General features: G+C 48.5%; 1 protein-coding gene across 13 annotated transcripts in view; it reads left to right on the forward strand.

Annotated features, from left to right (window-relative positions):
- nfasca (neurofascin homolog (chicken) a) overlaps window positions 1-20,700 on the forward strand; it is a 338,294-nt gene that overhangs the window by 261,546 nt on the left and 56,048 nt on the right. For all 13 annotated transcript variants that reach the window (XM_072480092.1, XM_072480091.1, XM_072480095.1 and 10 more), the window contains 6 exons: window positions 7,403-7,473; window positions 7,833-8,055; window positions 10,619-10,734; window positions 13,076-13,280; window positions 17,983-18,105; window positions 19,603-19,779. In XM_072480092.1, the coding sequence (XP_072336193.1) occupies window positions 7,403-7,473; window positions 7,833-8,055; window positions 10,619-10,734; window positions 13,076-13,280; window positions 17,983-18,105; window positions 19,603-19,779 (915 nt within the window). The remainder of the gene's footprint in view (window positions 1-7,402; window positions 7,474-7,832; window positions 8,056-10,618; window positions 10,735-13,075; window positions 13,281-17,982; window positions 18,106-19,602; window positions 19,780-20,700) is intronic.

Consider the following 20,700-nt stretch of genomic DNA (forward strand, 5'->3'; position numbering starts at 1 on the left):
CCAGGGGGTTGGCAAACCCTGTCTGTGACAGTGCGACGCCGGCTCGCACATGGCCACTGGCGCCGATGCCCTCAGCGATGGCCTGCAGAGACTGGGCCATGGCCTGCAGAGACTGGGCCATGGTCTGCTGAGACTGGGCTATGGCCTGCTGAGACTGGGCCATGGCGTTGAGCGCCTCTGCCATCTGGCGCTGGCACTGGCTCATGGCCTCCTGTGAGAGGGCAGCCATGTCCTGGGCCACAGACGCCGCCTGCACGGAAAGCCCCAGGCCTCGCAAAACGTTCCCCATGTCTGACACCGTCGCACCCATTGCCTCCACCGCGGACGCCACCCGTGCGGTGTCAGCCTGGGTGGCACGCATGACCGGCACCACTTCCAGCTCCTGGACGCGGGTGGACTCCTCCACCTGCGACTGCAGCCGCCGCAAGCCGGCCGTCACCCTCTTCGCTCGTCTCCGGGTCGGTGGTTGCATCGGATCTATGTGTGGGTGTGGTAACTCCAGGAACCCGGGATCCATCTGGGCGGCAGATGTTCGCTTGGGCTGGGCTGCCCTCCGACCGCCCGGCCCCTCTGCTGCTCCTACCTCCACCTGCAGTACCGGGATGGCTGTGTTGTGCGCACTAGTGAGTGTACCAGACGCCTCATCACTAAAGTGCCCAACCGAGGTGAGTGTTTCTGCGATGGTGGAGGGTGTTAGAACATAGAACAATACAGCGCAGTACAGGCCCTTCGGCCCACGATGTTGCACCGAAACAAAAGCCGTCTAACCTACACTATGCCATTATCATCCATATGTTTATCCAATAAACTTTTAAATGCCCTCAATGTTGGCGAGTTCACTACTGTAGCAGGTAGGGCATTCCACGGCCTCACTACTCTTTGCGTAAAGAACCTACCTCTGACCTCTGTCCTATATCTATTACCCCTCAGTTTAAAGTTATGTCCCCTCGTGCCAGCCATTTCCATCCGCGGGAGAAGGCTCTCACTGTCCACCCTATCCAACCCCCTGATCATTTTGTATGCCTCTATTAAGTCTCCTCTTAACCTTCTTCTCTCCAACGAAAACAACCTCAAGTCCATCAGCCTTTCCTCATAAGATTTTCCCTCCATACCAGGCAACATCCTGGTAAATCTCCTCTGCACCCGCTCCAAAGCCTCCACGTCCTTCCTATAATGCGGTGACCAGAACTGTACGCAATACTCCAAATGCGGCCGTACCAGAGTTCTGTACAGCTGCAACATGACCTCCCGACTCCGGAACTCAATCCCTCTACCAATAAAGGCCAACACTCCATAGGCCTTCTTCACAACCCTATCAACCTGGGTGGCAACTTTCAGGGATCTATGTACATGGACACCTAGATCCCTCTGCTCATCCACACTTTCAAGAACTTTACCATTAGCCAAATATTCCGCATTCCTGTTATTCCTTCCAAAGTGAATCACCTCACACTTCTCTACATTAAACTCCATTTGCCACCTCTCAGCCCAGCTCTGCAGCTTATCTATATCCCTCTGTAACCTGCGACATCCTTCCACACTATCGACAACACCATCGACTTTAGTATCGTCTGCAAATTTACTCACCCACCCTTCTGCGCCTTCCTCTAGGTCATTGATAAAAATGACAAACAGCAACGGCCCCAGAACAGATCCTTGTGGTACTCCACTTGTGACTGTATTCCATTCTGAACATTTCCCATCAACCACCACCCTCTGTCTTCTTTCAGCTAGCCAATTTCTGATCCACATCTCTAAATCACCCTCAATCCCCAGCCTCCGTATTTTCTGCAATAGCCTACCGTGGGGAACCTTATCAAACGCTTTGCTGAAATCCATATACACCACATCAACTGCTCTACCCTCATCTACCTGTTCAGTCACCTTCTCAAAGAACTCAATAAGGTTTGTGAGGCATGACCTACCCTTCACAAAGCCATGCTGACTATCCCTGATCATATTATTCCTATCTAGATGATTATAAATCTTGTCTTTTATAATCCCCTCCAAGACTTTACCCACTACAGACGTGAGGCTCTATAGTTGCCGGGGTTGTCTCTGCTCCCCTTTTTGAACAAAGGGACCACATTTGCTGTCCTCCAGTCCTCTGGCACTATTCCTGTAGCCAATGATGACATAAAAATCAAAGCCAAAGGTCCAGAAATCGCTTCCCTGGCTTCCCAGAGAATCCTAGGATAAATCCCATCAGGTCCCGGGGACTTATCTATTTTCAGCCTGTCCAGAATTGCCAGCACCTCTTCCCTACGTACCTCAATGCCATCTATTCTATTAGCCTGGGGCTCAGCATTCTCCTCCACAACATTATCTTTTTCCTGAGTGAATACTGACGAAAAATATTCATTTAGTATCTCGCCTATCTCTTCAGACTCCACACACAATTTCCCATCCCTGTCCTTGACTGGTCCTACTCTTTCCCTAGTCATTCACTTATTCCTGACATACCTATAGAAAGCTTTTGGGTTTTCCTTGATCCTTCCTGCCAAATACTTCTCATGTCCCCTCCTTGCTCGTCTTAGCTCTCTCTTTAGATCCTTCCTCGCTACCTTGTAACTATCCATCGCCCCAACTGAAATCTCACACCTCATCTTCACATAGGCCTCCTTCTTCCTCTTAACAAGAGATTCCACTTCCTTGGTAAACCACGGTTCCCTCGCTCGACGCCTTCCTCCCTGCCTGACCGGCACATACTTATCAAGAACACGCAGTAGCTGATCCTTGAACAAGCCCCACTTATCCAGTGTGCCCAACACTTGCAGCCTACTTCTCCACCTTATCCCCCCCAAGTCACGTCTAATGGCATCATAATTGCCCTTCCCCCAGCTATAACTCTTGCCCTGCGGTGTATACTTATCCCTTTCCATCATTAACGTAAACGTCACCGAATTGTGGTCACTGTCCCCAAAGTGCTCTCCTACCTCCAAATCCAACACCTGGCCTGGTTCATTAGCCAAAACCAAATCCAACGTGGCCTCGCCTCTTGTTGGCCTGTCAACATATTGTTTCAGGAAACCCTCCTGCACACACTGTACAAAAAACGACCCATCTATTGTACTCGAACTATATCTTTTCCAGTCAATATTTGGAAAGTTAAAGTCTCCCATAATAACTACCCTGTTACTTTCGCTCTTATCCAGAATCATCTTCGCCATCCTTTCCTCTACATCCCTAGAACTATTAGGAGGCCTATAAAAAACTCCCAACAGGGTGACCTCTCCTTTCCTGTTTCTAACTTCAGCCCATACTACCTTGGAAGAAGAGTCCCCATCTAGCATCCTCTCCGCCACCGTAATACTGCTCTTGACTAGCAGTGCCACACCTCCCCTCTTTTGCCTCCTTCTCTGAGCTTACTAAAACACCTAAACCCCAGGACCTGCAACATCCATTCCTGTCCCTGCTCTATCCATGTCTCCGAAATGGCCACAACATCGAAGTCCCAGGTACCAACCTATGCTGCCAGTTCCCCTACCTTGTTTCGTATACTCCTGGCATTTAAGTAGACACACTTCAAACCACCTACCTGAACACTGGCCCCCTCCTGCGACGTCAAATCTGTGCTCCTGACCTCTATACTCTCATTCTCCCTTACCCTAAAACTACAATCCAGGTTCCCATGCCCCTGCTGCATTAGTTTAAACCCCCCTAAAGAGCACTAACAAATCTCCCCCCCAGGATATTTGTGCCCCTCAGGTTCAGATGTAGACCATCCTGTCTGTAGAGGTCCCACCTTCCCCAGAAAGAGCCCCAGTTATCCAGAAATCTGAATCCCTCCCGCCTGCACCATCCCTGTAGCCACGTGTTTAAATGCTCTCTCTCCCTATTCCTCATCTCACTATCACGTGGCACGGGCAACAACCCAGAGATAACAACTCTGTTTGTTCTAGTTCTGAGCTTCCATCCTAGCTCCCTGAAAGCCTGCCTGACATCCTTGTCCCCTTTCCTACCTATGTCGTTAGTGCCAATGTGGACCACGACTTGGGGCTGCTCCCCCTCCCACCTAAGGACGCGGAAAACACGATCCGAGACATCACGCACCCTTGCACCTGGGAGGCAACATACCAAACGTGAGTCTCTCACGCTCCCACAAAATCTCCTATCTGTGCCCCTGACTATAGAGTCCCCAATTACTAATGCTCTGCTCCTCTCCCCCCTTCCCTGCAACAGGGACAGACTCCGTGCCAGAGGCCCGTACCCCATGGCTTACCCCTGGTAAGTCGTCCCCCCCACAAGTATCCAAAGCGGTATACTTGTTTCTCAGGGGAATGACCGCAGGGGATCCCTGCACTGACTGCTTTTTCCCAGCCCCTCTTACAGTTACCCACCTATCTCCAATCTTTGGTGTAACTAATTCCCTGAAGCTGCTATCTATGACCCCTTCTGCCTCCCGAATGATCCGAAGTTCTTCCAACTCCAGCTCCAGTTCCCTAACTCGGTCTTGGAGGAGCTGGAGATGGCAGCACTTCCTGCAGGTAAAATCAGCAGGGACACTAACTGCATCCCTCACCTCAAACATCCTGCAGGAGGAACATTGCACTCCCTTCCCTGCCATTCCTCTAACTTTCTACCAAGGTCTGGCTAACAACTAAATTAAATTTTTTATAAAAAATAATAATATAATAAAATATGGTACTTACCTCAGACCAATGGGTTTTATTATTAGGTTAGAGGAGGAGGGCGGGTGGGAGACACTACACGTGTAGTGTCTCGGGTTTCCTCTCCACCAGAATTTATTGGTGAGGGTCTTCCCAGACGTCCGCGGGTCGACTTCCTGTTCCCGCCTAAAACAGCTCCTGCTGAAATTGACTAACCAGCCAGCTCCACTCCCGCTGAAACTGACTCACCAGCTGTTCTCCCGCCGAAATCGACTGGCCTGCCCCTGCAAAGACAAGTGCTTTTAAAGGACAGGCTTACCTCCCAGCAGCCACTTCCGCACTGCTCCCGCTGAAACTGACTCACCAGCTGTTCTCCCGCCGAAATCGACTGGCCTGCCCCTGCAAAGACAAGTGCTTTTAAAGGACAGACTTACCTCCCAGCAGCCACTTCCGCACTGCTCCCGCTGAAACTGACTCACCAGCTGTTCTCCCGCCGAAATCGACTGGCCTGCCCCTGCAAGGACAAGTGCTTTTAAAGGACAGACTTACCTGTTGGTGACAGCAGTGGCGTTGTGTCGTGCTCTTCGTCCCACTCTGAGTCCATGGCACTTTGGGGTGGGGGTTCGTCTCCACCCATCCACTCTGAGTCACTGTCCGGTATTTCGTCTTCCTGGGTAGTGCTGTCCCGGGTAGGGGTGTCCTGGGTAGTGCTGTCCCGGGTAGTGGTATCCTGGGTAGTGGTATCCTGGGTAGTGGTGTCCTGGGTAGTGGTGTCCTGGGTAGTGGTGTCCTGGGTAGTGGTGTCCTGGCTCGGATGTGACGGGGGCCTGTGGCTGCCCCCCTCGTCGCTGGGTGGCACACGCCTGCGTCGTCGCTCCCGCACGTGACGGGGGTGTCGTCTCCCTGTTGCTCCAGGTCTCTCCGTCTCCCGTGGTGTGCGAGGGGCATCCTGCAGGCGTCGCATGCCGGAGGGTCCGGGTCTCTCCGTCTCCCGTGGTGTGCGAGGGGCATCCTGCGGGCGTCGCATGCCAGAGGGTCCGGGTCTCTCCGTCTCCCGTGGCCTCCAAGGGGCATCCTGCAGGCGGTCTGCATCTGCGGGGATGGGTGCCTCGACGTTTGCTCCTGCGATACACAATGAAGCATGCATGGTTAGACACGCAGGCAGTGATCAGGCGATATGGGGGAGGGGGGATATGGGGGAGGGGGGATATGTGGACGGGCTGTCAGTGGCTCACTTGCTAGTACGCCCCCGACCTCTGCATCAGCAACCTCCCGGTCGTCTGGTCCGCCAGCCAGTTCCAGGGCCCTTTCCTCATGTTCGGTCAGTGGCCTCTCATCAGCGGGGCCTCCTCCAGTCCTCACATGCTCCCTATTGTTGTGTGCATGCTTTTCCTGTGGCGGGGGGGGGGGGGGGGGGTGGGTGGGGGTGGTGGCAGGGGTAAAAGGCAACAGTGTTAGGCAGGTATATGAATGCACGCCATTGGTTGCGCGTGCATTGCAGAGGTTAAGGTTAGGGCTGGATTCACTTGGGGATATGGGGGATATGGGGGAGGGGGATATGGGGGAGGGGGGATATGGGGAGGGGGGATATGGGGTAGGGGGGATATGGGGGAGGGGGATATGGGGGAGGGGGGGATATGGGGGAGGCTCACCCTGCCTGCTCTGACGAGGTTGTTCACCTTCTTGTGGCACTGGGTGCCTGTCCGTGGTGTCAGGGCCGCAGCGGTGACGGCCTCTGCCACCTCCCTCCACAGACACCGGCTGTGGCGTGGGGCAACTCTGCGGCCGTGCCCGGGATACAGGGCGTCCCTCCTCTGCTCCACTGCGTCCAGGAGCGCCTCCACATCCCGTGACTGGAACCTCGGGGCTGAGCGGCGGCCAGCCATCCAGTCGGGTGTTCCGGTCGGGTGTTCCGGTCGGGTGGGGGGGAGCAGCGCGGCCTTATGAGCCGTGACGCCGTGCGGCATGTATGACGCTGCACGGCGTGAACCACGTGCGCAAGCGCGGATCCCGTCACGTCGCTGCTAGCCCATTTCGGGCCGGAGACTTTTGAACCATTTTTCCGGCGTGACGTAAGTCAGATTTGCGCCGTTTTTCGCGCCGATCGGCGGACTTTGCGCCAATAACGGAGAATTTTGCCTCCTGTTTTATACATTTTCTCTTGAAGAAAACAGTCTTAACTTCTCCAGTCTATCTTCATGACTGAAGTTCATCATCCCTGAAACCATTCTTATGAATCTTCTCTGCACCCTCTCTCATGTGATCACGCATGGTAGCACAGTGATTAGCACCGTTGCTTCACAGCGACAGGGTTGCAGGTTCGATTCCCGGCTTGGGTCACTGTCTGTGCGGAGTCTGCACGTTGTCTACGTGTCTGCGTGGGTTTCCTCCGGGTGCTCCGGTTTCCTCCCACAAGTCCCGAAAGACGTGCTTGTTCGGTGAATTGGACATTCTGAATTCTCGCTCAGTGTATCCGAACAGGTGCCGGAGTGTGGCGACTAGGGTTTTTCACAGTAACTTCATTGCAGTGTTAATGTAAGCCTACTTGTGACAATAATAAACATTATTGTTAAAAAGTGCGGCACCTTAATCCAACTTTCACAAAGCTCTTCCAATCTAAGCCATTAGCTGCCATCGTTCACAGCATCACCCCACTTTGGGTTCACAAGCTTTCAAAAGGTATCACGTTCTCTGAGATCTGGAATTAATTACTCCAGTGGACACGGTGTATCTTTGCTTCAATTCTCCAAGTTAAGCGGAGTACGTTGTAATATCACTTCCATGTTTCCCAGCTCCCGAGATCAATCCGGCTGATGTCAGAGGGGCAGGAATATCAAGATCCAGCATGGAGATCAAATGGACGGTAAGCACAGTTTGATCTGTTGTTCCACGCGCCTCATTTAAAACCTTGCTTAACCACTGACTCATGTAGGCTGTGGAGAAGATGGGTTAGTTGTTAATTGAGAAGGCCTAAGAGGGGTGCTGTTAACTGGGACAGTCTGGCAGAGGTATATAATTGTCCTAGAATATAAATCAGGAACCCGTCGATTTCTCGACTGGCTCTATTTGCTCAGCCTTAAGGGGATTCTGTGATACAGAGACTAACTTAAATGGAGGGGTAGGAGGAAAGAAAATACAAACTGTTTTCAGCTGTGCTTCTGTCGATAGTAATTGATAAGCTGTTCTACATTTTTATTCTGGATTTCATTTCCTGCTTTGCAGCCTCTGAATGGCACGCAGATCAGTGGACCCAATCTCAAGTACATAGTCAGCTGGAGACAAAGAGATGTGCGTGGGGAGTGGTCAACAGTCACGGTCACCAGGCCTTCTTATGTCGTCTCACCGACACCCTTCTTTACGTCTTATGAGATTAAAGTGCAGGCGATCAATGACTTTGGAGCAGGTCCTGAACCAAGAATTATAATAGGATACTCGGGTGAAGACTGTAAGTATATTGGGGGCAGCGGGCTGGACCTTATTCATGTCGCCACATTAAACAGGGAGCATACAAAAAAAAACTTCAACGGCAGAGTTCTAATTGTCTGCCTATGGGGCGAAGGAATGATTTCCTTACTTTATCAAGGTCTTGGCTAAGTGGACACCACTCTCAGCGCTGGGCTGTGAGATGGTGAGTTCAAGTCCTCACTACGGAAACTCGATCCCATGATCCAAGATGATAATATAGTGTGGTCCTGAATGAGTGGGGCACTGTCGGAGGTGCTGAATTTCAGAAAAGACATTAAAATGAGGCCCCATTTTGCCCCTCAGGTCAAAGACCCCATGATACTGTTGGCAGAAAAACATAGGAGGTTCCTTTGGTCCTGGTGAATATACATCCCACAACTAAAAGCAGGTTGTCTGGAATTTATTTTATTGCTGTTTGAGGAGCCTTGCGTGCAAACTGGCTGCTGCGTTTCCTTTCAATAATGGTTACATTTCACCAGAATATCAATGGTTGTAAAGTGCTTGCCCCCCCCGTGGGGTGGCTTCAATGGGAAATCCCATGGACAAGCGGTAGGAAGACAGAATCCTGCCGCCAGCCAACGGCACACCGCCAAGAAACATGGGATTGGGAAACCGGAGGATCCAGCCCCAATTCCCCCCCCTCCCCCCTCGGCCCATGGAAGGTACATAATTTCATCAGTCAAACTTATTGCCATGCTTAATCCTCAACTGAGAGACATTTCAAATCATTATAAGAGCTTGGTCAGCTATGCTAGCTGTAAACTTCATCTTAAAATAAAGTGCTCTCTCTCCCAGGAGTATTTTCACTAAACAAAAGTATCTGAGAATAAAATATGCACAGTATATTATAGCAGAATTTAACACACTGAAGAGCCTACATGAGCGGCACAGTGAGTAGCACTGTCGCTTCACAGCGCCAGGGTCCCAGGTTCGATTCCCGGCCTGGGTCACTGTCTGTGCGGAGTCTGCACGTTCTCCCCGTGTCTGCGTGGGTTTCCTCCGGGTGCTCCGGTTTCCTCCCACAAGTCCCGAAAGACGTGCTTGTTAGGTGAATTGGACATTCTGAATTCTCCCTCCGTGTACCCGAACAGGAACCGGAATGTGGCGACTAGGGACTTTACACAGTAACTTCATTGCAGTGTTAATGTAAGCCTACTTGTGACAATAAAGATTTTTATTATTATTATCATTACCTCTTTCCGAATGTAGAATTAGAGAATTCTAGAGGAGTTAGGGTCCTCTGAGGTTTACAGAATGAGACTGCAACCTTTCATAATGGTCACTTCACAATACTTTATGAGAAGATTATGTTGTAGTAATGTTTTGTAGAATTGAAGTGTAAATGCAAGACAAATGAATTCATCTAAATTTAAATGTGAAGTACAAATTCATTCACCTCGAAGTGAATGTAAACATCAAATCCATTTGGAAAATAAAAGTAGGGTATTCAAACAAATAACAACCATAGATTTATACTTACAATCAAAAGTATAAAGCGTAGTTTACTGTTGTCTTGCCTCAGCTCTGAGGAGATTGACTAGGATCTCCACTCAATGCTGATCACACAAATTTGACAACAATGTTTACCTAACAATTTATTTTAAAGAAAATCCGTTGCTTTTAACATAAGAGCCTATTTTCTGTGTTGCTTCCTTGGAGTATTTTTTCGAGATTCTTGCTGGATCAAAACATGACCCTCTGACTGCAGTTTGTGTTCGCTTCTATAAATTATCTCAAGATCTGTCGGGAAAAGGCTTTCCCAAGGCCTTTGAGCCTGTGTATATGAGCATGGGAAATTAATATGTGTGTGTGTGTCAGTGAGCACGTCAGTGATGTTATGTCGCTCTGCTTTTTGCAAAGGATTTTTAGCTCAGTTTTTATCCAAATTAAATTTTTAAGCCTTTCACTAACTGGGCCAAGTGGGTTAAATCCTTAACAGACTGAAATTTGCAGGTAGCACAAAGGTGCTCAGGTAATCGGCAACAAGACTTGTAATATTAAGCACCTTCAGTGCCGTAATAAAGGTGCTTCACCGAAGTGATCATCAAATAAGAGATATTAGGCTCGATGATCAAAAAGCTGATCAAGGAGGTAGTTTTTAAGGAATGTCTCGAAGGAGGAAAGTGGGGTAGAGAGGTGGGTCGGTGCAGGGAGGGAATTCCAGAGCTCAGGGCCGAGGCAGCTGAAGTCTGAGCCCTCATTGATGGAGCAATTAGTATCCAAGTCGCAGAAGAGTACAGAAGAGGGGGAACTCTGAGATTTTGGAGGGCGTAGGGCTGGAGGACATTAAGCGATAAAATGATGCGAGGCCATGGGGGGATTTCAAAACAAGCATGAGAATTTTAAAATGAAGACCTTGCCAGATGGAGAGCTGGATAGCAGCCAATGCGCTGTGGCCTCTAAAGTTGAAGTTATTAATGCAGTCACCTTTTGCCCAGTTATATAACAGCAATTGCTGCCTTAGACCACTTAATTCTGAGTCTCACTGACTGACATGCACAGTGAATCCTGACCTTTCAACCTGTTTTTGTGATTCTATTTAGATCCTATTGCAGCACCCACCAGTATTTCTGGAAGGATTGTCAACAGCACTGCTATTCTACTGCAGTGGAGGTCATTGCCACCGGATACTATTCAGGGATATCTTATTGGGTACAGAGTAAGTAGCTGTAGGACACCTGATTCTATGACTGAACATTGTAACCTACAAGATGCAGCTGTAAACAAAAGTGAAACCTATTGGAGTTTATTGCTGCAAGGTCTGTGCATGTGTGTGTTTTTGTGCTTGTGTGTGTGTTTGTGTATGCGAGTGTATTTCTGTCTGTGCGAGCGTATTTCTATGCGTGATGTGTTCCTGCGTATTTTTTTATTCATTCATGGGATGTGGGTATCATTGGCTAGGCCAGCTTAATTGCCCACCCCTAATTGCCCTTGAGAAGTCGTGGTGAGCCACCTTTTTGAACTGCCACAGTCCATGTGGTATAGGTACACCCACAATGCTGTGTATATTTGTATTTGTGTGTGTTTATTTACATTTGTGTGTGTGTATTGCATATTTGTGTGTGTATATGGGTATGTACATTTGTATTTGTGTGTGTATTTTTGTATTTGTGTGTCTATATTTGTATTTGTGAGTACATATCTGTGCATGCATGTGTGTATATTTGTGCACATATGTATGTATATCTGTGCACATGGGTGTATGTGTGTACGAGTATAGTGTGTGCGCGAGTATTTTTGCGTGTGTCCGCATGTGTGTATCTTTTTCTGTGTGCACATGCGAGTGTGTGTCTGTGTGTGTGCATTTGACTGTATGTATATTTGTGTCTATGTGTGTATGAATATATTTGTGTGTGCGTAATTTTGTGAGGGTGTGTGTGTATTTGTGCGTAAAGACAATGTCCAAGCAATGTACGGAGACTAATCCCAGTCATCTAAATTAGTGCGATGTGTTGTGATGACCACCAAGCACCAGGAAGCACTAAAGTATTCCCATTGACTGGTCCTCAAGGTTCATTTCTAACCTCACTGATGTTCCTCGTTTACCAGAAGGAAGAATTGAAGCTTGATCACACTTTTCTACTAACGTGGCCATTTGTTTATAGTTCATAAACTCAAAAAACAAAATCAAAGGAACTCCACAGCCAGGTGTGGGGGAATGGAGGTTTTTATGGAACCCCAGAACATCACGGAGCATGATATTTTCCAAAGGAAGCCAGCACAAGGAGCACGATTTAAGGATTGGGATTCGTAGGTAAAACTATAGCGTAGCAGAGGGCACCAGTTATTGAAAACGACTTTCTGGGGGAAAATACCACAATGGCAGCATCGCCAAATGTGAGTCCTCTGAGGACTGAGACAGTCGATGCAATTTAACTAAATGGGAAAAAAGTCCCAAAGCGAGCGTGTGTAACCACGTGTATCCCAGCACCCGCAGCATAGAGAAACACCCGGCCATTTAATAGTTAGATAGGGAGCCTCAGTGGGGAATGCATGGCCAAGGCCGCACATAGCCCCATGTTCTGCACTGAGGAACTCTGCTCGCCAGAACTCCTCAGAAATGCGTCCAGATCTCTGGAGCCCCGGCGTAACCCCCGATCCCCCCCAAGCCCCAACTTACTATGGGGGGGGGGTCCCGGGTCCTCCATATCCTCCCTCTCCTCCCCCTCCTACAGCCGCACAGGAGACCCCTGGCCCGATCATTGCCGCGTGAAAAATGCCAGCTTGGCACCTTAGCAGTGCCAACTTGGCACCCAGGTGACACTGCCAGGGTGCTAGGCTGGCAGTGCCAGGGTGCCTGCGTGGCACCAGCAGTGCCAGGATGCCACCCTGTCCAGAGAGCATGCACCTGGGGGCTTCCGATCCCCTGGGATACCCCCACAAATGCCATTCCATCTGGTCCCCGTTTGTGGAGACCAGCACTGAACAGCCCCCATTGTGGGCGGGATTCACATCGTGACATCTCGCGAGATCGCATTAGATCTGGCGTGGGACTCCGAGCTGGGTAGATCCCGGGAGCGTGGTCTCCCGGCTTCTATCACCCACGTTGTGCCACATGCCCTTCAGGCGCAACGTGGACGTTCCGTCGCACCCAGAAAGTCAGTCGTAGAACGTGTCTTAACCTGTGGAGGGAAATTTATACCCTTTGAAAAATGTCATGTGTTGGGACCATCTCCGAGTCCTGACCATGGCCGATCAAAGGTGTGCTGACAGGTGGAATTATCAGGTGGCCATTCAACTGCACGTCACTGCATTCGCTGCCAAATTCAGGATGGCAGACAGGTTCCTGCGGTGAGTGGCCAAATTGGAAGCCTTATGTCACTGGACAGAGCGCAGTCCCGCCAAGAGAGGGCGGCGCTGCTGAGGCAGGTGGGAGTTCCACAAAATGGTGGTGCCCTTGGTGTGGCCAACGGGGTGGACGCTACAGGTTTTCTTTCTGGCATCTCCATTCAATTACGGAGAGCAGCGTACAAACTGATCGAGACCCCTCTTCTGCACAGATTCAGTATTGGAATGAGGGAAGTCTGCTGAAGGCCAGCCGATTCAGGTCACGTGTCAAGGTGATGGAGTCCCCGGGACAACGCCCACGTGCCATTGTGTCAGGAATGCATCCATACAACGCCTATAAGCTGCAAGTGGCAGCAGTCAATGGCAGAGGTCGGGGTCCCTGGAGTGAAGAGTTTGCAATAAACACCACTGAAGGAGGTAAGCAGAGAAATCCACCCCACATTTATCCCTCTATTACAATCCCAGCTAGGTGGTCAGGTCCCAGAACAGAACCCCGGCTCAATAGATTGCAACTTTTATTTTTTTTGTTTAGAGATATGGATGAATAGAGCCTCAGGACTTCCAGTTTTACCAAAAAAGATTAACTGTAATAAACTACTCCTTCACCCCACATCTTTATAGATGTGTACATATTTGTAACAATATCACAAGTTACAAAATATATCTTTAATGCTCTCTGTCAGTACACAGTACACAGTCCATGTAAACCATGGTCAGACACGCCATATTCTGAAATCAACTGACAGGTGCCACCCAGTAAAACGTCTGTAAATTTCTAATTAAATCCCTCCACACTGGGAGGCAACTGTTGTCACTGGAACTCTGACTTCCCCACAGATATTTCCAACCCCATTCTTGAAGAACATGCTTGGAATCGTCCCCCAAACAAAGCTTTCTATTGGATGCCTTCAACAAGGATCTGCCTCCAGGATTTCAATCTCTCCTTTTGGTATTCCTCCACATTGAATTGCCATGCGTATTCAAACTACACAATCTCTCGGGTATCAGTCACACCAACGGAATGCTATTGCTTCATAGACTGTATTAACATGTCACCAAACTTTTGATTTACCTCGTATGTTTAGCTTCTCACCCAGCCAACTTTTGTACCTGATTCTTGCACCTGTTTCTTTAACTCAGAGCATTTTCTTTGCTACTTACTTAAATTCTCATGAATAGGAACTTGTACCACTTCTTGTTCTTTGTTCCTTTAACTTAACTGTCTTCCTGAAGTATACTTTTTGTCCCGCTCCCTCTTTTTTGGGACTTTGGGAAGTCTGCCCCCTGCAGTTCCATTAGTTTGTCCTGCTTCTCTTGGCTGTAGCAGCTAACTCAAACTTTATTTCTGTCCTAGGGTGACCCCTGGTTGCTAAGCAACACTCTAGTTTTCCTTTAAGCCCTGTTTTCTTTTACGTCAAAAACCCGCATTACCTGCTTGCACCTAAACCAAACTGAAGTCAGTAACCCTTTCAAATACGGAAATATAAATTAAATATACTTAAAGCTAAACCCCTATTTCTAATACCCACAAACACAAAACAACCTCTGTTACCTAACACTTCAGCCTAGCCCTGACAATGTTGTCATGCTGTAATAATCACGTAATTGCTTCAACTCTTCACTCTAACATTGAACCAGACATCATATAAGATTCTGAGGGAGATTGACAGGGTGGATGCTGAGAGGATTTGTCCCTTGTAGGGGAACATAAAAAAAAAAAATTGGTACCCAATTCTTTCTTTTTCCAATTAAGGGGCAATTTTAGCGTGGCCAATCCACCCGCCCCGCACATCTTTTTGGGTTTTGGGGGTGAGACCCACGCACACACGCGGAGAATGTGCAAACTCCACACGGACAGTGACCCGGGGCCGGGATCGTACCCGGGTCCTCGCCGCCGTGAGGCAGCAGTGCTAACCACTGTGCTACCGTGCCGACCCTCATAGGGAAAGTTAAAATTAGTGGGTACGGTTTCAAAGTAAGGGGCCGTGTGTTTAAAACAGAGTTGAGGAGGACAGATCTATGGTTGCCAACATTCCAGGTGTGGTCAAGAGCCTCCAGGGATTAAATCTTCATCTGCTATTTGCTGCCCTGAACCAAACTCCCAGGGGGATTAAAATAAAGTTGTGCGTTTTTTTGTTTCTTTGCTTTAAAAACTTGTTTTAATAGTCTTAGATAGGAAGGGTTCCTAGATTTCATTATTAAAAGGCTCCGTATACTATTAATTAGCAGCACACACCTCCTGCTATGAGTTTAATTTACTGTTGAAAATTACTTGACCCTGTTGTGAGAAGGAATTAACTGGGTCCCCTCTATTCAGCCTTCCCCAGTTAGACACAACAAAAGTTGAAGTTTCTTTTCTCACAAGGATATGCCCTTTCTGAATCCAAATGGATTTAATTATTGATGCAGTGAGCATTAAGGAGCCAATCAAACAAGATTTTCTTGAGTGAAAGAAGGAGCAAATTCGTTAGCCACTAAACCCGAGGGAGAAAAATAAGAAAAACACCACATCCACACACATGTATCATAATAAACTCTGCAGTGACCTTTGGATTTCTCAGCTCGTATGAATTTACAAACTGCCTGTCTGATATGCCCTAGAAGTAGAAATGAAAGGCAATTAATATGAATGGTCTCCATTCTTTTTAAACTGATTTGAATTGCCCAGTCAAGGAGACTTGAGAACATTAGAATGAAAATACAAAGAGTTTACTGATTTATTGCCAATGTTACTATTGCAGTTGATGTTATAACTGGACAGAAAGATCCCAAAATGCAACCAGAGGTCAAAAGACCACCGTAACTTTTACTTTTAAAGAACGTGGAGGAACCGAACCACAGAGCCACCAATTCATTTTAACAACAAGAAAAAAACCACTTATTAAACATGAACAAATTGGACTATGACACAAGACTCCTTTACTCCCCCTTATCTTAACGATTACACACAGATTTTAAGATTAACACAGATTTCAAATTACATTTTAATCTACAATGGTCTAAGTGACCCACAAAGTCCCTTTCAAGCACACAAGGCGACTGTGGTCAGACACACTCCTCTCTGAACCCAAGTGAACGTCTGTGGATATCTCCTCAAAATCTCCCCAGATGATTCCTATACCGTGAGCCACCTTGTCTCACTGAACTTCGGCTCCCACAAGGTGACTTTGAATTCAGCTTTCAAAGTCACGCTTTCAAATCTTATTTTAAATTAAGCTCTCCCTCCGCTGCTTCCATCAAGGTTTCGCCTTCACGTTTTACACCTCTCCCGTCAAGTTTTCTTTGTCTTAAAGGTTTTTATACAAACTCCGAGGTCCAGCCACAAATATTTCGAATAATGTCTCCCAAACTATATGTCCTTTCTCACAAACCTTAACACTACTGCAGATATATTTCTGGCCTCTCATGGTCCAATGTCTTTTTAAAAATTTCTTCTAGGAATGCGGGCGTCGCTGACTGAGCCAGCAATTGTGGCCCATCCCTAATTGCCCCTGAACTGAGTGGCTCACTGGGCCATTTCAGTGGGCGGCAGTTAAGAGTCAATCATCGCAGTGTGGGTCAGGAGTCACGTGTAGGCCAGACCGGATAAGGATGGCAGATTTCCTTCCCTGAAGGACATTAATGAACCAGATGGGTTTTTACAACAATCAGCAATTACCCTGGGTCTCTGTCTAGTGACAATACCATTAAGCCACTGCCTCCCCTACTCTCTGTAGCTTTACTGAACCGTAATCTGTTCTTGTTCCTGGTTTCCTCCGTTCCATTAACTCCAGACTTCTTGGAAACTTCTCTGAATTTCTCTTAGATTCCTTAACCAGCTGGACTTCAGATTTCCAGCATCCGATTTCTTAACCATTACTCCTTCGTACTTTTTTTTCTTCTCGAAAAACTGAGTGAGATGTTCCCTCTTTAGCCTTCTAAAACCAACTGCTTCGCGCAGAGCTGTGAGAGTTGCCATCTCTCTCACTACCTACCGCTAACTGCAATGAAATTAGCTAAACTAAAACTTAAAAGCTTCTCTACCTTACAAAGCCCCAGTTGCTCAGCAACTATTGCTGGCTTATTTATTCTTCATGCTGTAGCCCTCTCTAAGCACAATAGATCACAGTTGGAATTGAAACCAATCCCCACACATCCCAACACCGTTGTCCAGCATGAATCTAACTTTAGGTTTTACCTTTCCATGTGCAGAAACATTAAATTAACCCCACTTAAAACTATACCGTGGGCGGGATTCTCCCCTACCCGGCGGGGCGGGGGGTCCCGGCGGGACGGAGTGGCGTGAACCACTCCGGCGTCGGGCCGCCCCAAAGGTGCGGAATCCTCCGCACCTTCAGGGGCTAGGCCCGCCCCGGAGTAGTTTGCGCCCCGCAGGCCGGCAGGAAAGGGGCTTGGCACCACGGCAACCAGCGCCGAAGGGCCTCCGCCGGCCGGCGTGAGTCGCGCATGCGTAGGAGTGCCAATGTGTGTTGGCGTCATCCCCGCGCATGCGCAGAGGGATTCGCTTCCGCACTGGGAATGGCGGAGGGCAACAGCCTCCAGTGTGGAAGGAGAGAGTGCCCCCACGGCACAGGCCCGCCCGCGGATCGGTGGGCCCCGATCGCGGGCCAGGCCACCGTGGGGGCACCTCCCGGGGCCAGATCCCCCCGCTCACCCCCAAGGACCCCGGAGCCCGCCCGCGCTGCCAGGTCCAGCCGGTAAGGGACTTACTCTAATTTACGCCGGCGGGACCGGCATAGAACGGGCGGGACTTCGGCCCATCGCGGGCTGGAGAATTCGTGGAGCCCCGGGGCCCATTGAGTCGCGCCGGTCCCCGCCATTCTCCGAGGCGGGCGGCGCGACTCACGCCGGGGCAATTTTTTTGGGGGGAGGGAGAATTTGGAGGACGGCGGGGGCGGGATTCACGCCGACCCCCGGCGAGTCTCCAACCCGGTGGGGGGGTTGGAGAATCCCGCCCCTTATGTCTCATTGTTACCAATACAAATATAAATCCCTTAAAACTACCTTTTTTATTCCTAGCAACAATGCCAGGCCTTTGCGGTAAGGGTTCCTCTTTTGTGTGTTTCTTTTTATGTCTGTCACAGCTGGCACATGACTTCCTGTCCAATTTCTGTCTCAGTGCCCGGGAAACCAGGTTCCCTATGGATCAGGCAGCCAGATTTGGAAAGCATCACGTTGCAATGGACACCTCCACGTGATCCAAATGGCATCATCACCGGCTATGCAATATTGTACCACCCACGTACGTATCATGATGGCTATTTAATTTGACAGTCGGTGCATATAAAACCGAATGAAAGTTAAAAATAAAGTTATTATTGAATTGTGGACAGGTTAACACACAGAATTTAATTACAAATGATATGTACTCTTGAGTGTGAGTTGTCACGGTTGTGTTGCAGACTGCAGTGGCCTGATTGATGGTTTGGAAACAATGCAAAATTATTGTCCCTAAAATAGAGTCCCTTTCACCTTCATTACCATGATCACTAAATTCCAGTTTCCGCTGTCAGTGTCTAACGTGGGGCCACGGGGTGGGTCAGGGGAGTTGGGAGAGAAGGGCAAGTAAGGGTGAGCGGGATGAAGTCCACGTGTGATTGTTTCAACATTGTAGATTCTTCCTTGATCAGATACCTTTGACCTCAATGCGCCAATTTGACCTCAATACGGCAATTGTGATTCAGATTGTGGACGACTAACATTGTAGTGGTGGGGGGCAGTGTAGCGCAGTGGGTTGACGGGATAGATATGCTAATTGGCGATGTAGACTATGATGTATCTCTGCCATCCGCAGTCCTTTGCAAGATATTGCATCGCAGACAGGGAGCAATCAGAGAGGTGCCTTCTCAGTAACTCGCATTAAATAAGCTAGTTTTGAGTAACTCCCCAAGTCAGGCTGCAGTCCCTCTTCATAAGATACAGGACCGAGCAGGTCTATCAAACAGGCCGTAGTGTCACAATGGAAGTCACCAATGAGGGATAGTGGTGTGGTGTATGAGTATTAATTCTGTGGTCATCGTGGGAGCAGAGAGTTAGAATTGGCAATGGTTTATCAGCAATGGGCGGAGAGGTGACAACATTGCCCAGCAGAAAGTAATTATTGATGTCGGAGTGTGCACGGGTAGATTGTTAGTGGCAGGGTTTTGGGAGCTGGCGGTGTGCGGATTGGCTGCTGCATTTCCCGCATTACAAACGTGACAGCATTCCGAATGTCGTTGGCTGGAAAGTATTTTGGGATGTTCTGACGTTCTGACAGGCATGATAGAAATTGCTTGTTCTTCCTTTAGTAATGAACTTACTAAATGGTGTCAGTGAATGGTGAAATGGGTATGACATTACTTCTTTCATGCCATGTGGACGTTACGGGCAAGACCAACAATTGCTGCCCATCCCTAATTGCCCTGGAGAAGCTGGTGGTGAGCTGTTGCCACCTATCTAGTGCAGGCACACCCACAGTGCTATTCAGAAGGGAATTCAAGGATTCTGGTCATGAAGGAACAGCGATGTTGTTTCATATCGACCCAAGTCAGGAAGGTGTGTGGCTTGGAGGGGCACTTGCAGGTGGTGGTGTTTTTGAGGCAGGGTTGTGCCTTGCCCTAGGCAGTGAGATGACCAATGAACTATATCACGATCGTGCCAGCATGAGCGAGTCTGTGTTTTGGTTGTCTTTATCAGGTGGATTTTGTAATATCAACTCTGAAATGAACTTACCTCTTTCTTCCTTTATTTACTTCCTTAGTGACTGGTTCCCGGGCAAGGCGCAATTCCACAATTCCCAGGCTTGGGCATGACGTGACCACTTACAAGCTGGAACGGGTTGATGCGAACACCAGGTACAGGTTTTACGTTTTTGCTCAGACCCGCCAAGGGCTCGGAGAAGCTATCGTGTTGGATTCACCTGACTTTGAAAACGAAGGTAAGAGAACAGAGGGGAAGAACTTTCAGGTTAAATGGGCTCCGGGCAAAGATATAGCAAGAGAAATCTTAACAGGCATACTTCTTTAAGAAATGAAGTGGGCTTTGTGTGAATGAATGTGTCCTGCTTTGAGGATCTGGAGAGAACAAGGTGTCAGGTGTAAACTGATTCTGTAATCCAAAGTTAATTTATAGACCAGCTAAAGAAAGGTGAAAGCAGCCAGGGCTTTTGATAACAAGAAATTGAAGTTACCAGATATCCCAAATGACAGGTAATCGCACTCCATTTGGCCTTCCAACTCATCCACAGGTACACACATCAATAAACATGTACACACTTTAAATGTTCCTTTCACACTTCATTCTTAGATACTCAGTGCATGTGCATGGTACCTCTTAACCTATAGTTACTAAGTTACTGCTTTGACACTTTCTAATAAAAGCAACAGGTTTTAGGATCACATCTTGTAGTTATTCATTTGCATTTGAGCCCTATTGGCTTGTGCGTGGCAATCCAAGTCAATTAACATTGATGGGGGCAACATATCAAACTTCACTGGCATCACACCATGTTCCACTCAACAGATTGACCGCAACCTGCATGGACATCATGACTAATCACCAAAATGAGTAATCGTGTCCAATTGGCTGATCTAGAGAATCCACTCTCAAGTCACAGGCCTCCGCAGCCTGTGTGTCCCTCCATCCCTGCTGGGGCAGACTGGGTGTGTCCATGTTGCTTTTTACTGTCTACGTAGCGGGGAATGCAATGATTTCTCAAGCAATTATAGGAGGACCTTGGTGATCCCAAAATCTGATGTATTTGAACCCTTTCCTTTTATCCCAGTAAAGATATCTATCCTGCTTTTATTGAGGGTCCAGCACCACTGACTTTAATAAATTGCATTGTGCCGGTTTAAAC

The sequence above is a fragment of the Scyliorhinus torazame genome, chromosome 17 (assembly GCF_047496885.1).
Source record: "Scyliorhinus torazame isolate Kashiwa2021f chromosome 17, sScyTor2.1, whole genome shotgun sequence".
NCBI lineage: Eukaryota > Metazoa > Chordata > Chondrichthyes > Carcharhiniformes > Scyliorhinidae > Scyliorhinus > Scyliorhinus torazame.